General features: G+C 43.2%; 3 protein-coding genes across 3 annotated transcripts; 2 read left to right on the top strand and 1 right to left on the bottom strand.

The window, feature by feature from the left end:
• On the top strand, positions 1-4,182 carry LOC139446505 (uncharacterized). The gene is made up of 3 exons (XM_071227811.1): positions 1-81; positions 2,649-2,879; positions 3,947-4,182. The coding sequence occupies exons 1-3, from the start codon at positions 24-26 to the stop codon at positions 4,180-4,182; spliced, it is 525 nt and encodes a 174-aa protein (XP_071083912.1). The 5' UTR covers positions 1-23.
• A 1,139-nt stretch (positions 4,183-5,321) lies between these two features.
• LOC139446142 (uncharacterized) lies at positions 5,322-7,937 on the top strand. The gene is made up of 4 exons (XM_071227441.1): positions 5,322-5,352; positions 6,361-6,425; positions 6,837-7,079; positions 7,705-7,937. The coding sequence occupies exons 2-4, from the start codon at positions 6,365-6,367 to the stop codon at positions 7,935-7,937; spliced, it is 537 nt and encodes a 178-aa protein (XP_071083542.1). The 5' UTR covers positions 5,322-5,352; positions 6,361-6,364.
• An 8,232-nt stretch (positions 7,938-16,169) lies between these two features.
• LOC139446141 (uncharacterized) lies at positions 16,170-23,883 on the bottom strand. Its single transcript, XM_071227439.1, has 4 exons — positions 23,823-23,883; positions 19,613-19,677; positions 17,110-17,352; positions 16,170-16,452 (listed from the first exon to the last, which is right to left on the bottom strand). Exons 2-4 carry the CDS (start codon positions 19,668-19,670, stop codon positions 16,220-16,222), a joined length of 534 nt encoding a protein of 177 aa, XP_071083540.1. The 5' UTR covers positions 19,671-19,677; positions 23,823-23,883; the 3' UTR covers positions 16,170-16,219.
• Positions 23,884-25,196: the final 1,313 nt, after the last annotated feature.

The raw sequence follows: 25,196 nt of genomic DNA, 5'->3' as shown, positions 1-25,196 counted from the left end.
AGTTGAACATCTATAGTCACTTGATGTTCCGGGTCACGATGCTTCGTGTTCTTGTACTGATGTTGATGGCCGTGGAAATATGTAAGTTGTTAATTACCACATCTCTCGTTGGGTGGTGTGTTTGGTGAAGGGGGTGGGTGGAGAGAGGTGTGTTGAGCTTTGATTGTTGTTGTGAGAAGGGGGTGGGTGCAGAGAGGGCGGTGGTGTTGAGCTTTGATTGTTGTTGTGAGAAGGGGGTGGGTGCAGAGAGGGCGGTGGTGTTGAGCTTTGATTGTTGTTGTGAGAAGGGGGAGGGTGGAGAGTGGTGTGTGGTGGTGAGCGTTGATTGTTGTAAGAAGGGGGAGGGTGGAGAGGGGGGTGTAGTGGTGAGCGTTGATTGTTGTTAGAAGGGGAGAGGGTGGAGAGTGGTGTGTGGTGGTGAGCGTTGATTGTTGTAGGAAGGGGGTGGGTGGAGAGAGGTGTGTGGTGGTGAGCTTTGATTGTTGTAAGAAGGGGGAGGGTAGAGAGAGGTGTGCGGTGGTGAGGATTGATTGTTGTGAGAGAGGGGGTGGTGGTGAGCGTTGATTGTTGTTGTGAGAAGGGGGTGGGTGGAGAGAGGTGTGTGGTGGTGAGCTTTGATTGTTGTTGTGAGAAGGGGGTGGGTGGAGAGAGGTGTGCGGTCGTGAGGATTAATTGTTGTGAGAGAGGGGGTGGTGGTGAGCGTTGAATGTTGTTGGAAGGGGGAGGATGGAGAGAGGGGTGCAGGGATGAGCATTGATTTTTGTAAGAAGGATGTGTGTGGAGAGAGGTGTGTGGTGGCGAGAGCTAATTGTTGTCAGTAAGGGGAGGGTGGAGGGAAGGGGTGGTGGTGAGCGTTGATTGTTGTAAGAAGGGGGAGGGTAGAGAGAGGTGTGTGGTGGTGAGCGTTGATTGTTTTAAGAAGGGGGGAGGGTAGAGAGAGGTGTGCGGTGGTGAGCGTTAATCGTTAGAAGGGGAGAGGTTGGAGAGGGGGGGGGGGGGGGGGTGTAGTGGTGAGCTTTGATTGTTGTAAGAAGGGGGAGGGTGGAGAGGGGTGTGCGGTGGTGAGCGTTGATTGTTGTAAGAAGGGGCAGGTTGGAGAGGGGTGTGTGGTGGTGAGCGTTGATTGTTGTAAGAAGGGGCAGGTTGGAGAGGGGTGTGCGGTGGTGAGCGTTGACTGTTGTTTAGAAGGGGAGGGTTGAGAGGGGTGTGCGGTGGTGAGCGTTGATTGTTGGAAGAAGGGGCAGGTTGGGGAGAGGTGTGCGGTGGTGAGCTTTGATTGTTGTAAGAAGGGGAGGGTTGAGAGGGGTGTGTGGTGGTGAGCGTTGATTGTTGTAAGAAGGGGGAGGGTGGAGAGAGGTGTGCGGTGGTGAGCGTTGATTGTTGTAAGAAGGGGAGGGTTGAGAGGGGTGTGTGGTGGTGAGCGTTGATTGTTGTAAGAAGGGGGAGGGTGGAGAGAGGTGTGCGGTGGTGAGCGTTGATTGTTGTGAGAAGGGGGAGGGTGGAGAGAGGTGTGCGGTGGTGAGCGTTGATTGTTGTAAGAAGGGGGAGGGTGGAGAGGGGTGTGCGGTGGTGAGCGTTGATTGTTGTGAGAAGGGGGAGGGTGGAGAGGGGGGGTGTAGTGGTGAGCTTTGATTGTTGTAAGAAGGGAGAGGGTGGAGAGGGGTGTGCGGTGGTGAGCGTTGATTGTTGTGAGAAGGGGGAGGGTGGAGAGAGGGGGTGGTGATGAACGTTGATTGTTGTTAGAAGGGGGAGGGTTGAGTGAGGGGGCTGGTTGTGAGCATTAATTGTTGTAAGAATGGGGAGGATGGAGAGAGGTTGATTCTGGTGAGCGTTGATTGTTGTAAGAAGTGGGAGGGTGGAGAGAGAGAGAGAGGGGTGTGGTGGTGTGCTTTGGGTTGTTGTTGAGAAGGGGGAGGGTAGAGAGAGATTCGTTGGTGATCGTTGATTTTTGTTGAGAAGATTTAGGGTGGATGGAGGGAATCGGAGGGAAGCCTTGGTCGACGTTGAGAAGGGGTAGGGTGGAGAGAGGGGTGTGGTGGTGAGAGTTGGTCGGCGGAGGTAAGAGGGTTGGTATACGGAGAGGGATGCCGTGAGATGCGTTGGATGAATGTTGAGAAATGGTAGGGTGGAGAGAGGGGTTCGGAGGGAAGCGTTCACATGAAATACGTGTGCATATGGAACCTTTCCGGCAACCTTCAGCAGTGTTTCTTGGAAATTTTCAAAACATTTTTTATGTGTTTCACACATAATTGAAAACAATGCACCCCCCAAACGTTTGACATTTTTTTAAGGTTTCTCGGATCCAAAGTGGGTTTTCGGAAAACGGAAACCTACTTTTTTTAGCTGTGGTTGACCGTTGCTGTAGCGAGTGAGTGAGTATGGTTTTACGCCGCTTTTAGCAATATTCCAGCAATATCACGGCGGGGGACACCAGAAATGGGCTTCACACATTGTACCCATGTCGAGAACCGAACCCGGGTCTTCGGCGTGACGAGCGAACGCTTTAACCACTAGGCTACCCGACCGTCCCCCGTTGCTGTAAGAAGGTTAAGGTTGGAGAAAGGGGTACGGGGGTGAGTTTTGATCGATGTTGAGAAGGGTTAGGGTGGAGAGGAATGTTCATTCACCCACTAGCTTCTTTGTTCAAGGTGCTGCTACAAGCGACGGCTGCTCGACGACGTCGGCAACGCTGATCGCCCACCCGACTAAGTGTGCCCAGTACTACAACTGTAGCGCGCCCGGCCTGAAAATAAACCGCTACATCTTGGGGCCGCACTTACAGGAATGTCCCTTCCCGCAGCTGTACAACCCTGGAACACAGAGATGTGAGCACTACAGCATGGTCAAGTGTGGCAACAGAACAGAGCCTCTGGGGATGTGTAAGTACCCAGGTGTGACGAGGTGTCGTGTTCACATGTTAGCACATGAGTATAACACAGTGCGATATGTATTTTAGCGGTATGCTTGGTGTAATGAGGCACGAGAGTCATGCCCCTTAGGTAATGGAAGCGCGGGTATAAAATTAAGCATGGTGCAAGCTACTAGGTCTTCAATCGTTTATTATCCAGTGTGACACAGTCCATCGACTGCATAAAACATTTCATATGGCTTCCCTCTTCTCAATAGAAACAAAGAGCATGGACATATATACCTTTAACATTAATAAACTACGGTAACTGGCCAATTTGCCGCAAATGGCTGAAAGCATTTATTTCACAGGAATGCAATAGAGCATCTGGGGAAATGTGAGTATTCCGTGGCTTCCTCTTAATCACGAAGGTCTCAGTTTTTGCAACAATTAATTTTATTTGTTATTCACATACATTGGGATGTGAGCATAAAGCTCTACAGATTCCCATTTTTATTAAAATAAATAAATATTGCCATAATCAATAAAAAGAATATTTATCAAAGTACGCGTATTCAGATGGTCCTGTGCCTCTTCAACCCCGGAGGCCATCGAAAGTGGGGCAAGCCTTCAGTTTGCAGTAATGTTTGTGTGTGATTGATTTATATAACAGTACTTGTTTTGATAAAGGTTTGGTTTGGTTTGGTTTGGTTTGTTGTTTAACGCCGCACTCAGCAATATTCCAGCTTTATGACGGCGGTCTGTAAATAATCGAGTCTGGACCAGACAATCCCGTGATTGATACCACGAGCATCGATCCACGCAATTAGGATCGATGACATGCATCAACCAAGTCAGCGAGCCTGACCACCCGATCCCGTTAGTCGCCTTTTACGACAAACATTGCCGCCTTTTACAGCAAGCATGGGTTACTGAAGACCTATTGTACCCCGGATCTTCACGGGTCTTTGATAAAGGATAATGCAAACACTTTTCGAAGAGAAAGGCCAATCGCATTACAGTATTCGCTCTGTCAGCCAATCACAGTGCATGGAAGTGTCACCTGTTTGTGTACAAGAGTACCATGTCTGTTTGCAGGCGAGTATGCCAAGCATGCGTGTTTGGGGGGAAGGTACTGTGGGCCACCGTGTCACGTTTACAGCCCCACCTGCAGGAACCTCCCCGACGGCCTCAACGTCTACGAATGGCGCCTCAACTCTCCCGACTACGTGGTGTGCGTTAATCAGCGACTGGTCTACACTGGCATGTGCCACAATTACGGAACGGGGCCACCTATCTTTGACGCAAAATTGCGTGCCTGCAGGTGTTCGTAAAACATCCGTTGTCACAATGGACACTGACAATAAAAGAGTTTGTCAACAACACGTGTTTGTGTATATCTATGCTTGTGTTCACTGCTAAGCATGTCGTCAGATAAGGCCGCGTCTCAGCACAGCTAATTGTACCACCTCAAACCACGGAACAACCAGTTACCCTTTTTCGTTATGAAAAGCATTTGAAACATTAGCTATCTTCAATTAGTTGATACACTTACTGAATGTTCACGTTGGAGGTTTCGAATTTGACAAAAGTAAAAACCGTTCAAAGTCCAAGTATGTTATTAATTTTACGACAACGTAAAGTAAAGAGAGTCAATGGCAAGAGCAAACAAATTTTTGATCAAAATTAATTAATATTTTCGAGAAAGTACTACGCATATGTTCTTACAAAGGACGGTTCAAGCGACCGAGCCACGCAGTCAGTTGTCTACTAAATACACGTGCTTGTGGGTTTCACCGAAGTGGTAAACGTCTTAGACCTAGCTAGGAGTGAGTGAGTGAGTGAGTTGGGTTTAACATAAACATAAACATAAACATAAACATAAACATAAACCGGGATTCGAACGCACAATCATAGGTTTCTTGCGTAGCCAAGTGACGCTACTCTGCACAGCGGTGGGGGGTGGGGGTGGGGGGTGGTGTGTGTGTGTGTGAGTTTGAGGTTGGGGATGAAGGCGCACAATAGTTTCTGCTTCTTCAAGTCATAAATTTTCTCCTGAAGTAATGAGTCGAACAATGTCAATGTTGTGTAACGTGACTTTTGATGACTCGTTAGAATCGTGTAGATATATTGTCCCCTTGAAAAATGCAAGTTCAGCCTGTTTTCTTCGTGGCGGGGAATAAGAGATTTATTGCCCCACTCATAGATTTATTTCCCCCACTGGCGGGATACACAGTATTTTATCAAGATGACGTGAACTAATCAGTTCTCAAGAATCTGATTCTTTTATGGCATTTACATCCCCGTATATATCAAGTCTGACAAATAACACTTCACAAAACCTTAAGAATAGTAGAGTATATGTGCACTAGTCGTTCCATATTCTACCCACTCTGATAACGGTTATCAGTTAAAGGAACTGTCTGTACTACGTTTAAGAAATGTGACGCGTATCTCATAACTACCACAAGCCGCGGCTCTGTATCAGTCATAGCCCTGTCAAGGTAAGTTCATATTTATTTTATATATCTCGCTGAATACAAATAGTAAATGATTTTTATGAATATTTATGGAAAAAAATAGTGGGACGAATTCTATTTATTTATTTCCTACCAAGAATACTGGGCACATATTGAATTCGTCTCTATAATGCGAACGAAAAACGTCCACAGACTATACTTTATATGACGCGTGAAATTTGATTTTGTTTTGTTTTCTTTGACCAAAAAAATGACTGAAGTGCAGGATTTGAAGTCTCGATGTCAGATAAAAACACTTATTCATTTTAACCGAATGAATTGTGTATTTTGTAGTGCGGAGTAATCTTATGATACCTTTATATATCTAACTATAAGCGGAATATTAGTTACATAAAGCATGCAAGTGTAATTATATTTAATAAATGCGTTTGTATTCGCCGTGTTAACTTCAGTTAAAAGATGTATGCATGCTGTGCCAAGATGACCACTGTCTGTAGAGCTTATGGGCAGGACGGTAGACGGCTGTTTCTTCACTGACCCAAGGGCCCGTGAAGATCCGGGGTAGAATAGGTCTTCATCAACCCAACTTCATCAACCCATGCTTGCCGTAAAAGGCGACTATGCCTTGTCGTAAGAGGCGACTAACGGGATCGGGTGGTCAGGTTCGCTGACTTGGTTGATGCATGTCATCGATCCCAATTGTGTGGGCCGAAGTTCACGATGTCATACACTGGACTGTCCTGTACATTTCAGACTCCATTATTTACAGACCGCCGTCATATAGCTGAAATATTGTTGAGTGCGGCGTTAAACAACAAACAAACAAACAAACATCACTGACCCAAGATAACCAAGTGTGGCCGAATATGAAGTATCTGATCCATAAGCTGGTACATTAGGACATGATGACTATGACTTACTAACTTACTAGTAGAGAGTATGAGATAAGGGTAAATGCCACAGCGCTGTAGCTCACACATACATTGTAGTCAAACACAGTTTACTTATATTTTTTAAATTTTTTATTTTTAGCTCCATGATGTGTGAGTGTCAGGTGTTGTGCCTGCTGGTGGTGGTGATGACCGCCCTAGAATCATGTGAGCAGGCTTCTCTTTTTCATGCTGTATTTGTTGTGTTGTTGTTTTGTGCTATGTTTGTCGTGCTAGGTGATGTGTGTGTGTTGATGTTGTGCTGTGTTTGTTGTTGTGTTGCTATGTTTGATGTGCTGTGTGCTGTGTGTGTTGTTGTGTTGTGCTATGTGATGTGTGTGTTGTTGTGTTGTGCTATGTGATGTGTGTGTAATTGTTGTGTGTTGCACTATGTTTGTTGAGCTACGTGATGCGTGTGTGTTGTGCTGTTTGTGCTCTCTCTCTCTCTCTCTCTCTCTCTCTCTCTCTCTCTCTCTCTCTGTGTGTGTGTCTGTGTCGACTCGTAACAAGGAGTTGAGTTGACTTCAGAGACCTCACTCACAAACTAGTATTTAACCTGTCACTTCACGCTGATTCCAGCATCGGCATTGAATGCACCCACAAGCGACGTGAACCCCATTTGCATGACGACAACGGAGACACTGATCCCCCACCCAACTAAGTGCGCCCAGTACTACGACTGTAGCGCGCCGGCCGCAAAACAGTCCTGGGAGCAGAACCTACAGGAATGTACCAACCCGCAGTTGTACAACCCTGGAACACAGAGGTGTGAGCACTACAGCATGGTCACGTGTGGCAACAGAACAGAGCCCCTGGGGATATGTAAGTATTCTTGGCGTCCCCTCTTTTCGACAGAAACCAAGAGCATGGTCGTGAAAGTATCAACTTCAGTTTATGCAACACGAAATATACGTTTGGATGTAAAGTTAACAATCTTACCAATTTTATTCCCAATTTTATTATTAAATTATAACATATTTCCATAATTAATGATGATGATGATGATGATGATGATTATGTTCATGTTTATAATGCGCCACACCCTTAATCATACTCAAAGGCTTCATTATACCCCGGTCAATGGATCTGTGTGCACTCGATTTTCATTCTCAGCTCCCTGGGGTGTATACAACCCAATCTGCCTGTGAGGCGCTACAAGGTTAAAAGTCACATTACCATCTCGATAATCGGAATATTTATCACAGCATTCTGATGGGCTGCGCCGTTTCGACTCATGGAAATACGCGAGTAATGACGAATGGTTCAGTTTGCAGTCATTGTTGTGTGCGATTGTTTCATTTAACATTATAAGGGTACATTAAAGGTAATACGAATCCTTTTTCGCGGAGATAGGCCAATCGTATTGCAGTATTCGCTCTGTCAGCCAATCACAGTGTGTGAATACCGTCACGTGTTTGTATACAACTGCCATTATGTCTGTTTGCAGGCGAGTATGAGTTCCCGTGTTTTGGGGGAAGGTACTGTGGGGCACCGTGTCACGTTTACAACCCCACCTGCAGGAACCTCTCCGACGGCCTCAACGTCTACGAATATCGCCTCAACTCCCCCTACTACGTGGTGTGCGTTAATCAGCGACTGGTCTACACTGGCGAGTGCCACGATTTCGGAACGGGGCCACCGATCTTTGACGCAGAATTGCGTGCCTGCAGGTGTTCTTAAAAAGTCCTTTTGTCACAATGGGCAACGAAAATTAAAGAGTTTGTCAACAGCACACGTGTTTGTCTAAAACCATACGAATGTTCCACGGCTAATATTGTCGCCAGCCAAGGGCGCATCTCAGCACCGTATGCAACCTAAAACCACTGGACAACAGATATTCACCTTTCTGATAATGAAAAGTATTTGAAACATTAGCGATCTTCAATTAGTAGATACACTTACAGTATGTTGAATTTACAGGTTTTGGTGAGGTGACATGGGGTTTAACGTCGCGTCCAGAATTATTGCACTTATATAGCGACGTGCATGTACGTGTGTGTGTTTGTGTGGCTGCTTGTACTAGTCCGGACTGATGCCGATTTATAGTGCTAGCCCACTGAGATACCATGCCGCAGTTTAACATGAATACCCCACTCAGACACAGTATACTGGCCAGTCCTTGTTTTAGACCCTTAATGCCGAGCGCCAGACAGGGTAACAACAAGTACCATCTATAAACGTCTTTTGGTATGACGCGACCGGGGATCGAACCCCGGATCTCCCGCTCTCCGGGGGGACGCTCTTCTACTAGACCACGGAGGCGGTCTACAGTTTTCGAAATTTACATCAATACAATTCGTTCAAAGTCCATGTATGTTTCCTAATTTCATGACAACATGAAGTTGAGAGAATCTATGGAAAGAATATAATATCCCCCCAAAGTATGAGAATCTGTGCTTTACTAAGAAATCATCCGAAATATACCATTTGTTAAATTTGACCACTTTCTAAATGTCATTGTGTATTCACAATATTCTTTGGTCAAATTTAATTTTAATTTCGAGAAACTGCGGGTATCCTCTGCCGAAGGAGGGCCTGGTTCAGCAACTGTACGATGCAATAAATTGTCTAATAAAAGTGATAACTGTCTAAGACCTGCATCACTTGGGGCTTTCCTCCCACATTAACCTGACACGCCGTGATATGACTGGAATACTGTTAAAAGCGCCGTTAAAACCAGCTCACTCAGGTCTATGAAGGAAATTTATGGTAATTGTTTATATGTCACAGACTCTTTCCACTAGTCATCATGGAATTATGAAAAATAGTTTGAATATCATGAGATATACGCACATTTACAATTTATGTAAACTTGTTACTATCACCTCTTTTATGAGGTGCCAGCATTGTTACATTTGGTATAAAAGTATCTGTTTCGAAGATTTCTGCTCATTCTTTGAACTCGTACATGGTCAAGCACTGTGTGTATGTGTGTGCGTGTGCGTGTGCGTGTGCGAGTGCGAGTGCGAGTGCGAGTGTGTGAAGGAATAATCGCAATTATCGAATAATAGTATCGAATATATTCCAATATACAATGTCGCGTGAACTACCACCCATTCGTGCTCAAGATTTAACGAAACCTAACCATCACACAACAGCCAACAGATGATGCCAACATGTATTTTAGTTTGTAGCTTCATACTGCTGGCGGAATAATCAGGATACATGATTCCAAAATGTCATGAGCTAGAATTATCGATCAGTGTTTGCAATGTCGTGTAAAATGCCAGACAAAGGAAAGTCCGAGTACACACCCTACCTACCTACCTACCTACCTACCTACCTACCACTAGGCTACCACTAGGCTATCCCGCCTCTCCCTTTCGCAATAACAGGATATGAAGACAAGGCATTATATTTTGGGGTCGACAGTACATGCATTTTAAACTCGTTTATACTTACGTTCCGAACTATCTCTCTTAAATGATAATTTACTCCCTTGAACGGTTCCCCAGTTCAGGGGCACATAACTCCAGTAATTGGGTGAGGTGAAATGGGGTTTAACGTCGCGTCCAAGATTATTGCTCTTATATAGCGACGTGCTAGCCCACTGAGATACCATGTCGCAGTTTAACATGAATACCCCACTCAGACACAGTATACTTACTCCGAGCCGACCAGTCCTTGTTTTAGCCCCTTAATGGTGAGCGCCAGACAGAGTAACAACAAGCACCATCTTTTAACGTCTTTTGGTGTGACGCGGCCCCCGGGGATCGAACCCCGGACCTCCCGCTCTCCGGGCGGACGCTCTACCACTAGACCACGGAGGCAGAACAAATAACTAGAGTAACTAGAGTAACTAGACTAGAATTAACGTGATTCCAATGGCGCCGACAGACCAGTCAGACAACCATCTCTCAACAAGACCCAAACACAGCGTCCGTCGGTCACCTTGACCTCAGTTTCCGGTTAAACGACAACGAGGCTTGATGTGCTGGGTTATGGCGGATTAAGGAAACTGACACACAATAAGCTAACTCAAATAAGCTGGTGCCAATACCATATACAACGCGACCAACACGCTCATCCGATATACGAGAATTACAGGGCATTAACAGTGTTATGACATGGCTCTTCTCACAGATTCATACGCAGTTGATAATGAGAGGAGTTAAATAGGGAATGTGATTCCTCGTAAGTAAAGCAGTTTAAACAGAAAAGTTTTTTATGGTTTGTTTTATGTTCTGATAAGACATATGTGTCATTTAACAGTCATGCAATTTCGGTTAGAAGTAGCAGTTTTGGTTTAACTGTACATTGCGATTATGATTGTTGAACTGTTTGTCAGAGGTGGGCTTAATTTTCTGATATTTACCGGGACGTGTGGATTTCACTTGGCGACGAGAGTGATGGACGGGGAACGTCGCGGGCTGCAAGTGACTTCTGACATCAAACTTGTCAATTTCATGTTTGAGATACCGACGCATACCTCTAAACACTGCAGGAAATCAGTGAACAGACCTAACGTTACATCAAGTAAGTATTGTTGGCATGCGCCAGTAAAATCTCCTTAATGGACACATTGCTCATAAGTCGTTAATCCGATAATTCTAATTGACATATATCGAAATAGTGAGTGAGTGAGTGAGTTGGGTTTAACGCCGCTTTTAACAGTATTCCAGTTATATCACGGCGTGTCAGCTTAATATGGGAGGAAAGCCCGAAGTGATGCAGGTCTCAGACGTTTACCACTTCGGTGAAACCCACGAGCACGGGCATGGTGCTGACAAACCTGGAAACATAATTGGGGCGAACCGGGATTCGAACGCACAATCATAGGTTTCTGGCGTGCCCAAGCGACGCAACTCTGCACAGCGAATCGCGGCGCCTTAGACGCCTCGGCCACCCGTGCCCCCTATATCGAAATAAGAAACACAGATACCATTGTTCAGAATTATAGACAGTTTTTTTTTATAGCTCGATGTGTTTTTTTGTAACCACAGCCAATTTTGTTTACCAATATAGAGCGATAGACACGAGCTTATAAATTCAAGTTATTTACCCTCTAATTTAGACACACTGTAATACACTCGAACATACTAGTATTCTGAAAGAAGGTTGACTATACATGTATGACATGTGTTGGTCTGCTGCGTGAATCGATATAGGGGAACATTGTCAACATTGCTATCGCCTAAAATATAGACTCAATACATATAATAAAAGTGCTGCAGTGCATAGCTAGACGAAACCCAGTTTATACGAGTGATTGATTTGCGGGTTAAAGCTGTGAAGAAGAAGACCCGGTGTGAACACAAATATGGCATAAGGAGATGTGATGTGATAAAAAGAAGCAAAACCTGTTAGCGTAGATATTGAGTAACGCGACATGGGTTCAGTTCAATGGTTCCAGCAAATTGTGATCTGAATTCAGGAAACATTGATACTAGCCTGTAAAGAAAGAATGGTGCTGTACATGATCAAACATTGTTATTTTTACAACAATATCCTTCACTCGCAGATACATGTATGACAGGAAATACGCTGTGCAGAGTTGCGTCCCTTGGGCACGCCAGTAACCTATGATCATTGGTTGGAATCCCGGTTCGCCCCGATTATGTTTCTAGGTTTGTCAGCACCATACCCGTGCTCTTGGGTTTCATCGAAGTGGTTAACGTCTAAGACCTGCATCACTTCGGGCTTTCCTCCCGCAGAAAGCTAACACGCTGTGATAACACGCTGGGATACATAGGCTACCCCATCGCCCCTAAGCCACTATGAAATGGACACCCCTTAATCATGTATATTTAATCAATCCTTGCACGCCACTATTATGACGTCATGATTCTTACTGTGGGGTTGTATTGTTAATTGAAACCAGTGATTGAACAATCGGAATACAGTTTTTCCAAATTCATGGTAGAGTAGTCAATATTGTTTGCCAATTTTGCGTTTTTAACTGAAATTGGACTATGAAAACGCTCTGAGAAATAGCTGTGTTATGTCAGAAAATCAATATTCTTGTCAATATTCAAGGTGCGCAAGCCAGCACTTTATATGTTTCAGAAAATCTGTCCAGTCAGACATTTGGCGACATGACTAAGCTGTTTATTTATTTGATAAAAATGAGTGTGGCCCCTGCTATATAACTATATAAAATTAAATGCTTTTTTGAGTTCATAACAATTATTTAGGCATTCAAACATTGAATCTGGAAAACTGCTTCAGTCCCTTATTTAGGTTTAGGATACTGTGGTACCCGTTACCCCGAATATTAGATTCACGGTTCGGTACCGAAAAACTCTTACTATATTTACCTCTCTTTTAACACGGATGTGTCGAACCCGGATGCATCTAATACCCGGTTGTCTCGAGCTCAATTTATTGTCACCGAGAGTTAAAGATAAGTTAAAACCAATCATGATAATCCTGATATTAATCTTTTATCCGGGGGTCGGGTTGTCGAGTATACATATATTGTATACAATTATTAGTCTTGTGTCCAGGCCGTAATAATACATGCATTGTTATAAATTAATCTTTTTAAGATATTGTGCAGTGGTTGGTGCCGAAGGTATACTTACAATCTCATCACAATCAGATCTTAGTGATCGCTGCCGCTACACAAAGATCTTAGGTCATCCCATTGTAGGTCACGTCAGGACACCGTAAGCTTATTAATGTTTCAGGAAAAGTACCTTTTTCTCAATGATCACCGGAATGCATTTTTAATTCTTTTATAAAATGTCGGGGTACATAATGCAGAGGTGTGGTTACTACAATATTCAAAGTATTTGTGGCATTAAATGTTGGGAAGAAAACACAATAGAACTGGACCAAGAGAATAGATTTTTTAGTTAATGTTAACATCTGAAAACAGCTTGACATTTGGCGCTTTTCTATATTCGACTGCGACGTCATATTAATACCTTTAGCGTTACGAGTAAGATGATGAAAATGTTTAAACATATACATATACAGAGCCATTTAAAGTTTATTAACGATGTTTCCTCAATATTCAGATCGACAACCTTCAATGGACTCAAGACTGCTGGCGATGACGAACAAGTCTCCCAGTGAAACAACCAGTCTCTGTGATTTGTAGACTGGGCTCCTGTCTATTCAGTATCCGTAAAGAGGGACGATGATGCTCTTTCGACAATCTGGCTACCATTTCCAGTTGGTTCGTTCTGTGAAACGGACGTCGTCTCTGTGTAATTATTGTGATCCTTATGTGAGGTGAAAAGGAGTTTAACGTTGCGTCACGATTATTGCATTTATTTTGCGACGTGCATACACGTGTATGTGTGTGTGGTTGTTTGTACTCGTACTGACTAATACCGGTTTTATAGTGCTAGTCCACTGAGATACCATGCCACAGTTTAACAGGGATAACCCACTGAAACACAGCATACTGACTGTCGACCAGTGGGGTTTAATCCCTTTAATGCTGAGCACCAGGTAGGGTAACAACAAGTACCATCTTTTAACGTCTCTTGGTCTGACCCGGCCAGGGATCAAATCACCGACCTTCCGCTCTCCGAACAGAAGCTCCATCCAGCGCACCCGGGGTAGAATAGGTCTTCAGCCACCCATGCTTGCCGTAAAAGGCGACTAACGGGATCGGGTGGTCAGGCTCGCTGACTTGGCTGATGCATGTCATCGGTCCCAATTGCGTGGATCGATGCTCATGATATTAATCACTGGATTGTCTGGTCCAGACTCGATTACTTACAGACCGCCATCATATAGCTGGAATATTGTGTACTTGTGAATAAGTGTGTACTTTACATGTATGTGTTTCCTGGCATGCAAAGAATGATATCAAGTCTCAAAACACAACCTTGAATGATCGTTTCCGCATTTTATTCATCATATTTTTAATACAAAATATTTATACCTGTACTTAATACCTATATTGTAATATATCAACCATTTAATGTAATACATATGTTGCCTTCTTGTAAATACATCAAAAGACCTGATGGCAGCTCCAAGAACGTATGTTTTAATACTAATATACAGAAATACTTGCTTATATAACCAGAATGTATTATTCCATAATACATCGTACAGATATCCAATGGTGCTTTATAAAGAACACGTGTGAGGTGTGTATTGTTAATTATTGTAAATATGATCAAAGCTATGTATCCATTATAATAAATCACAATTTAATCCCGAAAACATATACTAGACTAAGTATTTTGTGTATTGTACACACTAAGGTATTGGAGATATTTCGCGGTATTGGTACACGGTGTTTTCTTGACACACCAGGTTCCATGAACCACGCCCATCACATGCCACCGGATCTAAAAACGTTTGAAGGAAGGCGGGTGGGTGACTCAGCCAGACGGATCACTTCCTCGGGCTGGAAGGAACTGCGGAATTCGGGTGAGAGTGTTTCGTGAGATGATACAGTGCATGTGAGCCAACGATGTTACGGATATATCTGATGTTTTAAACATATATTATTCACAAGAAGTGTACAGGATGGCCACACCTCACAAAGCGATCTCACTGCTATAGGTATCAAAAGTCTCTGTTCAAAAGGATCACGGGTGACGCAGTTGTTTAAGGAACCGCTGTGCAGAGTTGCTTCCCCTTAGCATGCCCGAAACCTTCCCCTTGGCGTGCAGATTGTGGGTTCGAAACCCGGTTCGGCCCGATTAGCGCTCAGATTGTATTGGGGAACGGAGCCCCGCTTTACAAAGCAAAGGGCGCTATCATAGCAGAATTAAGGTGGTCCATCTACATGAAACAGTCACGTCTTGATATAGCTAAAAAAACACAAGTGTCCTTTGAGTAACGACTGTTTTTAAGCCAGTACTATGGAATCTTAGAAGGGACATTACTGTGTTGTGTTGCGCTCTGATAGAAGAATTAAGGTGGTCCATCGACATGAAGCAGACACGCCTTGATATAACTAAAAAAACACAAGTGTCCTTCGAGGGACATTGCCGTGTTGTCGCATTGTCGCCCTCACAACAGAAAGCAAAAACTGTCAACATTAGCCATACCATGAGTTAAGATGTATTATGGCACACACACACACACACACACACACACACACACACACACACACACACACACACACACACGCAGGCACACACACACACATACAGTGTTTGACCATGTACGTGTCCAAAGAATGAGCAGAACTCTTCGCGAAACATACCTTTAAACCAAATGTAACAACGTTGGCACCTCAAAAAAGAAGTGATTGTATTAAGTTAATATAACGTATAAATGTGCGTATATCTCATGATATGCAAAGTATTTTTCATAATTCCATGATGACGTTAAGTGGAAAGAGTATGTGACAAGAAAACTATTACCATAAATTTCCTTCACAGACCTGAGTGAGTTTGGTTTAACCTAGCTTTGAAAAGTATTCCAGTCATATCACGGCGGGTCAGATTAATGTGGGAGGAAAGCCCGAAGTGGGGCAGTTCGCAGACGTTTACCACTTTTATTCGACAATTTAATGCATTGTACAGTTGCTGAACCATTCCCTCCTTCGCCAGAGGATATCCGCAGTTTCTCGAAATTAAAATTAAATTTGACCAAAGAATACTTTGAATACACAATGACATTTAGAAAGTGGTCAAATTAAACAAATGTTATATTTGGGATAACACTTTCTTAGTAAAGCACAGATTCTTGTACTTTGGGGGGTTGATTCCGAGCTTGGATATTTTATTCTTGCCACTGTTGTCGTGAAATTATGAAACATACTTGGACTTTGAACAAATTTTGGCGTTGTAAATTTCCTTACCTGTGAATTCAACATACTGTAAGTGTATCTACCAATTGAAGATCGCTAATGTTTCAAATACTTTTTATTATCAGAAAGGGTAAATATCAGTTGTCCAGTGGTTTTAGGTTGCATACGGTGCTGAGATGCGCCCTTGGCTGGCGACAATATTAGCCGTGGAACATACGTATGGTTTTAGACAAACACGTGTGCTGTTGACAAACTCTTTTATTTTCGTTGCCCATTGTGACAAAAGGACTTTTTAAGAACACCTGCAGGCATGCAATTCTGCGTCAAAGATTGGTGGCCCCGTTCCGAAATTGTGGCATTGGCCAGTGTAGACCAGTCGCTGATTAACGCACACCACGTAGTAGGGTGAGTTGAGGCGATATTCGTAGACGTTTAGGCCGTCGGGGAGGCTCCTGCAGGAGGGGTTGTAAACGTGACACGGTGCCCCACAGTACCTTCCCCCAAAACACGGGAAGTCATACTCGCCTGCAAACAAACATAATGGCAGTTGTATACAAACACGTGTCGCTATTCATACACTGTGATTGGCTGACAGAGCAAATACTGCAATACGATTGGCCTATCTCCGCGAAAAAGGATTCGTATTATCTTTCATCTCCACTAATACTGTTATTTGAAACAATCACACACACCAATGACATCAAACTGAAGCATTCGTCATCACTCGCGTATTTCCGTTACTATCGATTACCGCTATGAGTCGAAACGGCGCAGCCCATCAGAATGCGCGTACTTTGGTAAATATTCCGATTATCGAGATGGTAATGTGACTTTCAACCTTGTAGCGCCTCCCAGGCAGATTGGGTTGTATACACCCAAGGGAGTTGAGAATGAAAACCGAGTGCACACGGATCCATTGACCGGGGTATAATGAAACTTTTGAGCATGCTTAAGGGTGTGGCGCATTTTATATATCATCATCATCATCATCATCATCATCATCATCATCATCATTAATTATGGAAATATGTTATCATTTATTAATAAAATTGGGAATAAAATTGGTAAGATTGTTAACTTTAACATTCAAACGTATATTTCGTGTTGCATAAACTGAAGTTGATACTTTCACGACCATACTCATGGTTTCTATCGAGAAGAGGGGACGCCAAGAATACTTACATATCCCCAGGGGCTCTGTTCTGTTGCCACACGTGACCATGCTGTAGTGCTCACATCTCTGTGTTCCAGGGTTGTACAACTGCGGGTAGGTACATTCCTGTAGGGTCTGCTCCCAGGATGTTTTTGCGGCCAGTGCGCTACAGTTGTAGTACTGGGCACACTTAGTTGTGTGGGGAATCAGCGTCTCCGTGGTCGTATTGCAAATGGGGTTCACGTCGCTTGTGGGTGCATTTAGTGCTGATGCTGAAATAAATGTGAAATGAAATACTAGGTTGTGAATGAAGACTCTGTGACGCCAAACACACCACACAACAAAAACACACACATCACAACAAAACACACAACAAAGGCATAAACACTACGTAGCACAACAAACACAGCACAACACACAACAAACAAACACACATCACAACAAACATAGCATAACACACAACAAACACACACATCATATAGCACAACAAAAAGCACAACACACTACTAAAATACACATCACATGACACAACACACAAATCAAATAGCACAATAAACAGCAGAACACACAACAAACACACACATCACAAAGCACAACAAACAACAAACACACGTCACATTGTACAACACACAACAAACACAAACACATCACATAGCACAACAGACGGCACAACAAACAATAAACACACACATCACATATAACAACACAATACCAGCACAAACATCACATAGCATAACAAACATAGTACAACACGACAGCAAACTCACACACGTCACATCTCACTTCGAACAAAGAAAATCGCAACAACACACGCACATCACATAGAACAAACATAGCACAACACAACAAACACACACAGCAAATAGCACAACAAACAACACAACAGAAGAAACACACATCACATAGAACAACAAATATAGCACAACACACAACAAACACACACATCACATAGCACAACAATCAGGACAACACACAACAAACCTATATCACATAGCACAACAGCAAAATACAGAACAAACACACACATCACATAGCACAACAAACATACATGTAGCACAACACACAACAAACAAACACACATCAAATAGCACATAAAACAGCAAACCAATCAATAACACACATCATATGGCACGACAAGTATAGCACAATACACAGCAAACATGACATCCTCACATCACATAGCACAACGAACATTCCACAACAAACACACTTATATCACATACGACAACAAACATAGCTCAATACACAACAAATACACACACCACATAATACAACAAACATAGCACAACACACAATAAACACATACACGTCACATAGCACAACACAACAAACACACATTAAAACTGCACAACAAATATAGCACAACTTACAACAAACACATACACATCAGATAGCACAACAAACAGCAAAACACATAACAAATACACACATTACAAAGCACAACAAACATAGCACAACAGAACAACAACAAACATCACAAAGCAAAACACATAGCACAACAAACAACAAACATATACTTATCACAACAAACATAGCACAGCACACAACAAACACACACAAATCACAACAAACATAGCACAACACATAGAAACACACATATCACAAAAAACATAGCACACCAAACAACAAAACACACATCACATAAGACAACACACATTACATAGCATAATAGAGCATAACAGAGCACAAGAAACATACACACATCACTTAAAACAACAAACATAGCACTACGCAAAACAAACACACACAGCAGAACAAACATAGCACAACATACAACATACACACACACATCACATATCACATCGAACAAAGAAAATCACAACACACACCCACATAACAGAGCACAAGAAACATACACACATCACTTAAAACAACAAACATAGCACTACGCAAAACAAACACACACAGCAGAACAAACATAGCACAACATACAACATACACACACACATCACATATCACATCGAACAAAGAAAATCACAACACACACACACATAACATAGCACAAGAAACATAACACAACACAACAAACACACACATCAAATAGTACCAGAAACACACCACAACACAACAAAAACACACATGTCACATAGCACAACAAATACAGCACAACAGAACAATCAAACACATCAGATAGCACAACAAATTTAGCAGAACAGACAACACACATACACCACATAGCACAACAAACAGTACAACACAGAACAAACACACATCACATAGCAAAACAATCATAGCAAAACACACAATCACATACAAAAACGTGACACGACAAATATAGCACAACACATAACAAACACAGACACACGCATCACATAGCACAGAAAACATAGCACAACACAACCAACACACACTGCACACAGCACAAACACACACACACATCAACAAGCACAGAAAACATCAAAACACACAATCACACACATCACATGGTACGAAAAATACAGCAAAACACACAGCAAACACACACATACATCACATAGCACAGCAAATATTGCACAACACACATAACAACATAAAACAGAGAAGCCTGCTCACATGATTCCAGGGCGGCCATCAGCACCATCAGCAAGCACAACACCTGACACTCACACATTATGGAGCTAAAAATAAAGAAATATAACTGTATTTGACTACATGTATGTCATAGGCTACAGCGCTGTGGTATTTCCCACATCTCATACCCTCTACCAGTAAGTTAGAAAGTCCTATTCATCGTGTCCAAATGTCCCAGCTTATGGGTCAGATGTCATTTTGATATCACTTGTAAACCACTGAAATATTCGCCGTGATTCTGTATCTAGGTTTGTCAGCACCAAACCCGTGCTCGTGGGTTTCACCAAAGTGGTAAATTTTAAGACCAGAATGACTTTAGACAAAAGATGTCTACACATATTTTAGCTTCTAACTTCATACCGTTGGCGGAACAATCAAATTTGATCAAAGAATATTTTGTTCTTGCTATAGACTCTCTTCGCTTTTCGTTGTCGTGAAATTAATAACATACTTTGACTTTTTTTACGTTTTTCAAATACGAAACACACAATGTATCAACTTAAAACAATTAACGCTCACCACTACACACCTCTCTCAATGCTCCCCCTTCTTACAATAACAATCAACGCTCACCCCTACACACGTCTCTCCATACACCCCCTTCTCACAACAATCAGCGCTCACCACTACACCCCTCTCTCAATGCTCCCCCTTCTTACAATAACAATCAACGCTCACCACTACACACCTCTCTCAATCCTCCCCCTTCTTACAATAACAATCAACGCTCACCACTACACACCTCTCTCAATCCTCCCCCTTCTTACAATAACAATCAACGCTCACCACTACACACCTCTCTCAATCCTCCCCCTTCTTACAACAATCAACAATCACCACCGCACACCCCTCTCTCAATCCTCCCCCTTCTTACAACAACAATCAACGCTCACCATTACACCCCTCTCTCCACTCACCCCCTTCTTACAACAATCAACGCTCACAACTACACCCCTCTCTCAATGCTCCCCCTTCTCACAACAACAATCAGCGCTCACCACTACGCACCTTTCTCAATCCCTACCCCCCCTGTCTCACAACAACAATCAACGCTCACCACTACACACGGCTCTCCATACACCCCCTTCTTACAACAACAATCAACGCTCATCCATACACACGTCTCTCCATACACCCCCTTCTCACAACAACAATCAACGCTAACCACTACACCCCCTCTCAAACTTCCCCCTTCTTACAACAATCAACGCTCACCACTACACCCTTCTCTCAATCCTCCCCCCTTCTTACAACAACAATCAACGCTCACCACTACACCCTTCTCTCAATCCTCCCCCTTCTTACAACAACAATCAACGCTCACCACTACACCCCTCTCTCAATCCTCCCCCCCCTTCTTACAACAACAATCAACGCTCACCACTACACCCCTCTCTCAATCCTCCCACTTCTTACAACAACAATCAACGCTCACCACTACACACGTCTCTCCATACACCCCCTTCTTACAACAACAATCAACGCTCATCCATACACACGTCTCTCCATACACCCCCTTCTCACAACAACAATCAACGCTCACCACTACACCCCCTCTCAAACTTCCCCCTTCTTACAACAATCAACGCTCACCACTACACCCTTCTCTCAATCCTCCCCCCTTCTTACAACAACAATCAACGCTCACCACTACACCCCTCTCTCAACCCCCCCCCCTTCTTACAACAACAATCAACGCTCACCACTACACCCCTCTCTCAATCCTCCCCCTTCTTACAACAACAATCAACCCTCACCACTACACCCATCTCTCAATCCTCCCCCTTCTTACAACAATCAACGCTCACCACTACACCCTTCTCTCAATCCTCCCCCCTTCTTACAACAACAATCAACGCTCACCACTACACCCCTCTCTCAACCCCCCCTTCTTACAACAACAATCAACGCTCACCACTACACCCTTCTCTCAATCCTCCCCCCTTCTTACAACAACAATCAACGCTCAACACTACACCCCTCTCTCAATCCTCCCCCTTCTTACATTAATCAACGCTCACCACTACACCCCTCTCTCAATCCTCCCCTTTCTTACATTGATCAACGCTCACCACTACACCCCTCTCTCAATCCTCCCCTTTCTTACATTAATCAACGCTCACCACTACACCCCTCTCTCAATCCTCCCCTTTCTTACATTAATCAACGCTCACCACTACACCCCTCTCTCAATCCTCCCCTTTCTCACAACAACAATCAACGCTCACCACTACACCCCTCTATCAACCCTCCCCTTTCTTACAACAACAATCAACGCTCACCACTACACCCCTCTCTCAATCCTCCCCTTTCTCACAACAACAATCAACCCTCACCACTACACCCCTCTCTCAATCCTCCCCTTTCTTACAACAACAATCAACGCTAACCACTACACATCTCTCTCAATCCTCCCCCTTCTTACAACAATCAACGCTCAACACTACCTCCCTCTCTCAATCCTCCCCCTTCTGACAACAACAATCAACGCTCACCACTACACCCCTCTCTCAATCCTCCCCCTTCTTACAACAACAATCAACGCTCACCACTACACCCCTCTCTCAATCCTCCCCCTTCTTACAACAACAATCAACGCTCACCACTACGCCCCTCTCTCAATGCTCCCCCTTCTCACAACAACAATCAGCGCTCACCACTACACCCCTCTCTCAATCCTCCACCTTCTCACAACAACAATCAACGCTCACCCGTACACACGTCTCTCCATACAACCCCTTCTCACAACAACAATCAACGTTCACCACTACACCCCTCTCTCAATGCTCCCCCTTCTCACTACAACAATCAACGCTCACCACTACACCCCTCTCTCAATCCTCCACCTTCTCACAACAACAATCAACGCTCACACCTACACACCTCTCTCCAACCATCCCCTTCTCACAACAACAATCAACGCTCACCACTACATCCCTCTTTCCACCATTCCCATTTTACCAAACCCACCCAACTTACATATTTCCACGGCCATCTACATCAGTACAAGAACACGAAGCATCTATCATATAATAACATAACAATCGTGACCACATCATGTGACTGTAGATGTTCAACTGTTGACTGAAAGTACTAACAAGTCTGTGTTGAGCAGAGTTCAGTTTCAACACCTCACACAAATGTTATATTATTTTATGGCTGACATTATATGTTTGGTGATTGTTGCTTACGCTTTGTAACAATCGCTTAAATTCACACAGGTCATTTAAAGGTTCGGGAACATTATATTATCAAGTCTGAAAACAGAAAACATGTTTCTAACATATACCAAATTGAATCAATTAATCAGTTAATCAATTTATTTCGTACGAGGCCTTAAGTCCATGTACAAAGTGAAATAAACATAACTATAAATGAATCGGTCCAACATGCTGAGCAAGATTCCGATGTTCATCACACGATCTTTTAATTCAAAAAGGTAGATATCAAAATATTCCGAGAGAAAATAAACTCTGTCTACTATGTGACCTGGGATTAATTGAGGACGAGTATCACTTTTTACTAGTATGCCAGCATTATGATGAACTAAGAAAAGTATATTTACCAAAATATTTTCATGTAAACCATTGTACATTTAAGTTTAAACTATTACTGACCACAAGCAACATGGAAACCATAAGAAATCTTTCTATGTACATATATCATGCTTTTATACAAAGAAAATCAAGTTTGGAAATTATATGATTGTACCAATTTCTCCTGTAATGTATTGTACTACAGGCCTGAGGTCCCTCAGTACGTTGAATAACGAAATTGAATTGGGGTTTAACGTCGCGTCCTAGATTATTGCACTTATATAGCGACGTGCATATACGTGTGTGTGTTTGTGTGGCTGCTTTTACCGGTCCGGACTGATGCCGATTTATAGTGCTAGCTCACTGAGATACCATGCCGCAGTTTAACATGAATACCACACTAAGACACAGTATACTGACTCCAAGCCGACCAGTCCTTGTTTTAGGGTAACAACAAGTAACAACAAGTACCATCTTTTAACGTCTTTCGGTATGACGCGTCCGGGAATCGAACCCCGAACCTTCTGCTCTCCCGGCGGACGCTCTACCACTAGACCGCGGAGGCGGTATATATAGGTAGGAAGAAGGTGATGCTGATGCTGATCTCTTAGTCATCAACAATACAGATACAGGAGAATAAATGAATGAGCACTTACCGAACCAACGATGCAGCGGTAATGAAATGCAGGATTAATTCTACATCATATAACAACAGGATCTGACACTCTTCTCCACACCTGTATCAAGTGTCAGCTTAGTGTTACTGACAGATTCGATAACTGATGAGGTTTTTCACGGTGTGTGGACACATTGATTGGGCAGCGGTGTAGGGTTTTAGTTTACACCTTCGAATACCACTATGTACTTTGATATTTCGTGAAGCTGATATGGCGTGTGTTCTCGTTTTTATCGCGAGACGTAGTTATATTTACAGAGCTCCAGATAAGCTTTTGTTGTTGTGGGTATTTTACCCATGCATTTAAAAATCATTGGGTATCAGTAGTTCTATCTGGGTATTCAAATTTCTGTACGCACTAGTTTTTACACATGTGTGTATTTAAGTTAAATATTTAAAAACACTATTCATCTAGTCCCCGCAAACTGGTGTCGTGTGGGTTCGAGAGCTTTATAGGACTCAAAATACAACGATACTTCCACAAGAAAGTGTGATGGCAAATGATCATTATGTAACTGTCATCGTGGAGTTTGGCAAGGTTGTCGGAATGCCCGTTTATAATTTCAAAATAAGTTGCTGATTTGCTAATATACGCAGGGTTACTTCACAATATTTTGATGATATGCACAAGTTTTATTATGTAGCGTATCTGTAATGTTCGTTGCGTATTTGATACACTTTGATTTTATTTTACTGCGTATTTCTGCATTTCTGATGCGTATTTTACGCATATACGCAACTTATCTGGAGCTCTGTATTTAAGATTGATAAGTAAGAAATGAGTAGCATAACACCATGCTCTATTTAAACCTTTCTTCGGCGTGACGTGGCCCAGTCGTATAAGACGCCGCAATTAGCTGATCAGAGTTTCGTCCCTGGGGCACGCCAGAAATCTATGAGTGTAGGTTCGAATCCCGGTTCGCCCCCATTATGTTTCTAGGTTTGTCAGCACCATACCCATGATCGTGGATTTGACCGAAGTGGTAAACGTCAGAGACTTGCACTACTTCGGGCTTTCTTCCCACATTAAGCTGACACGCCGTGATATAACTGGAATACTGTTAAAAGCGGCTTTAAACCCAACTCACTCACTCACTGTTACTTAACCTATAGGCTACCTCTCCGCTCAGTGTCACAAGTAAATGCAAATTGTGCCGAGTCAACGAGACCTTCCCGAGGCAAGAGTGTCAACTGACTACAAAAGTCGAGTTTTTACCTTGCCAAACAACGCTGGAATTTCCTGGCTCCATCGTAGCGCCACCAGTGGCCATTACGATTTATGTCCATTCTATATAGCTTCTATTGACCAATCAGATTCCACCTCTCACATCACTTGCATTTGCGTCCAACAAAA

This window comes from Haliotis cracherodii, unplaced genomic scaffold (genome assembly GCF_022045235.1).
Source record: "Haliotis cracherodii isolate W230 unplaced genomic scaffold, xgHalCrac1.p SCAF_6, whole genome shotgun sequence".
NCBI classification, from domain to species: domain Eukaryota; kingdom Metazoa; phylum Mollusca; class Gastropoda; order Lepetellida; family Haliotidae; genus Haliotis; species Haliotis cracherodii.
This window is presented reverse-complemented; position numbering and strand designations above follow the sequence as displayed.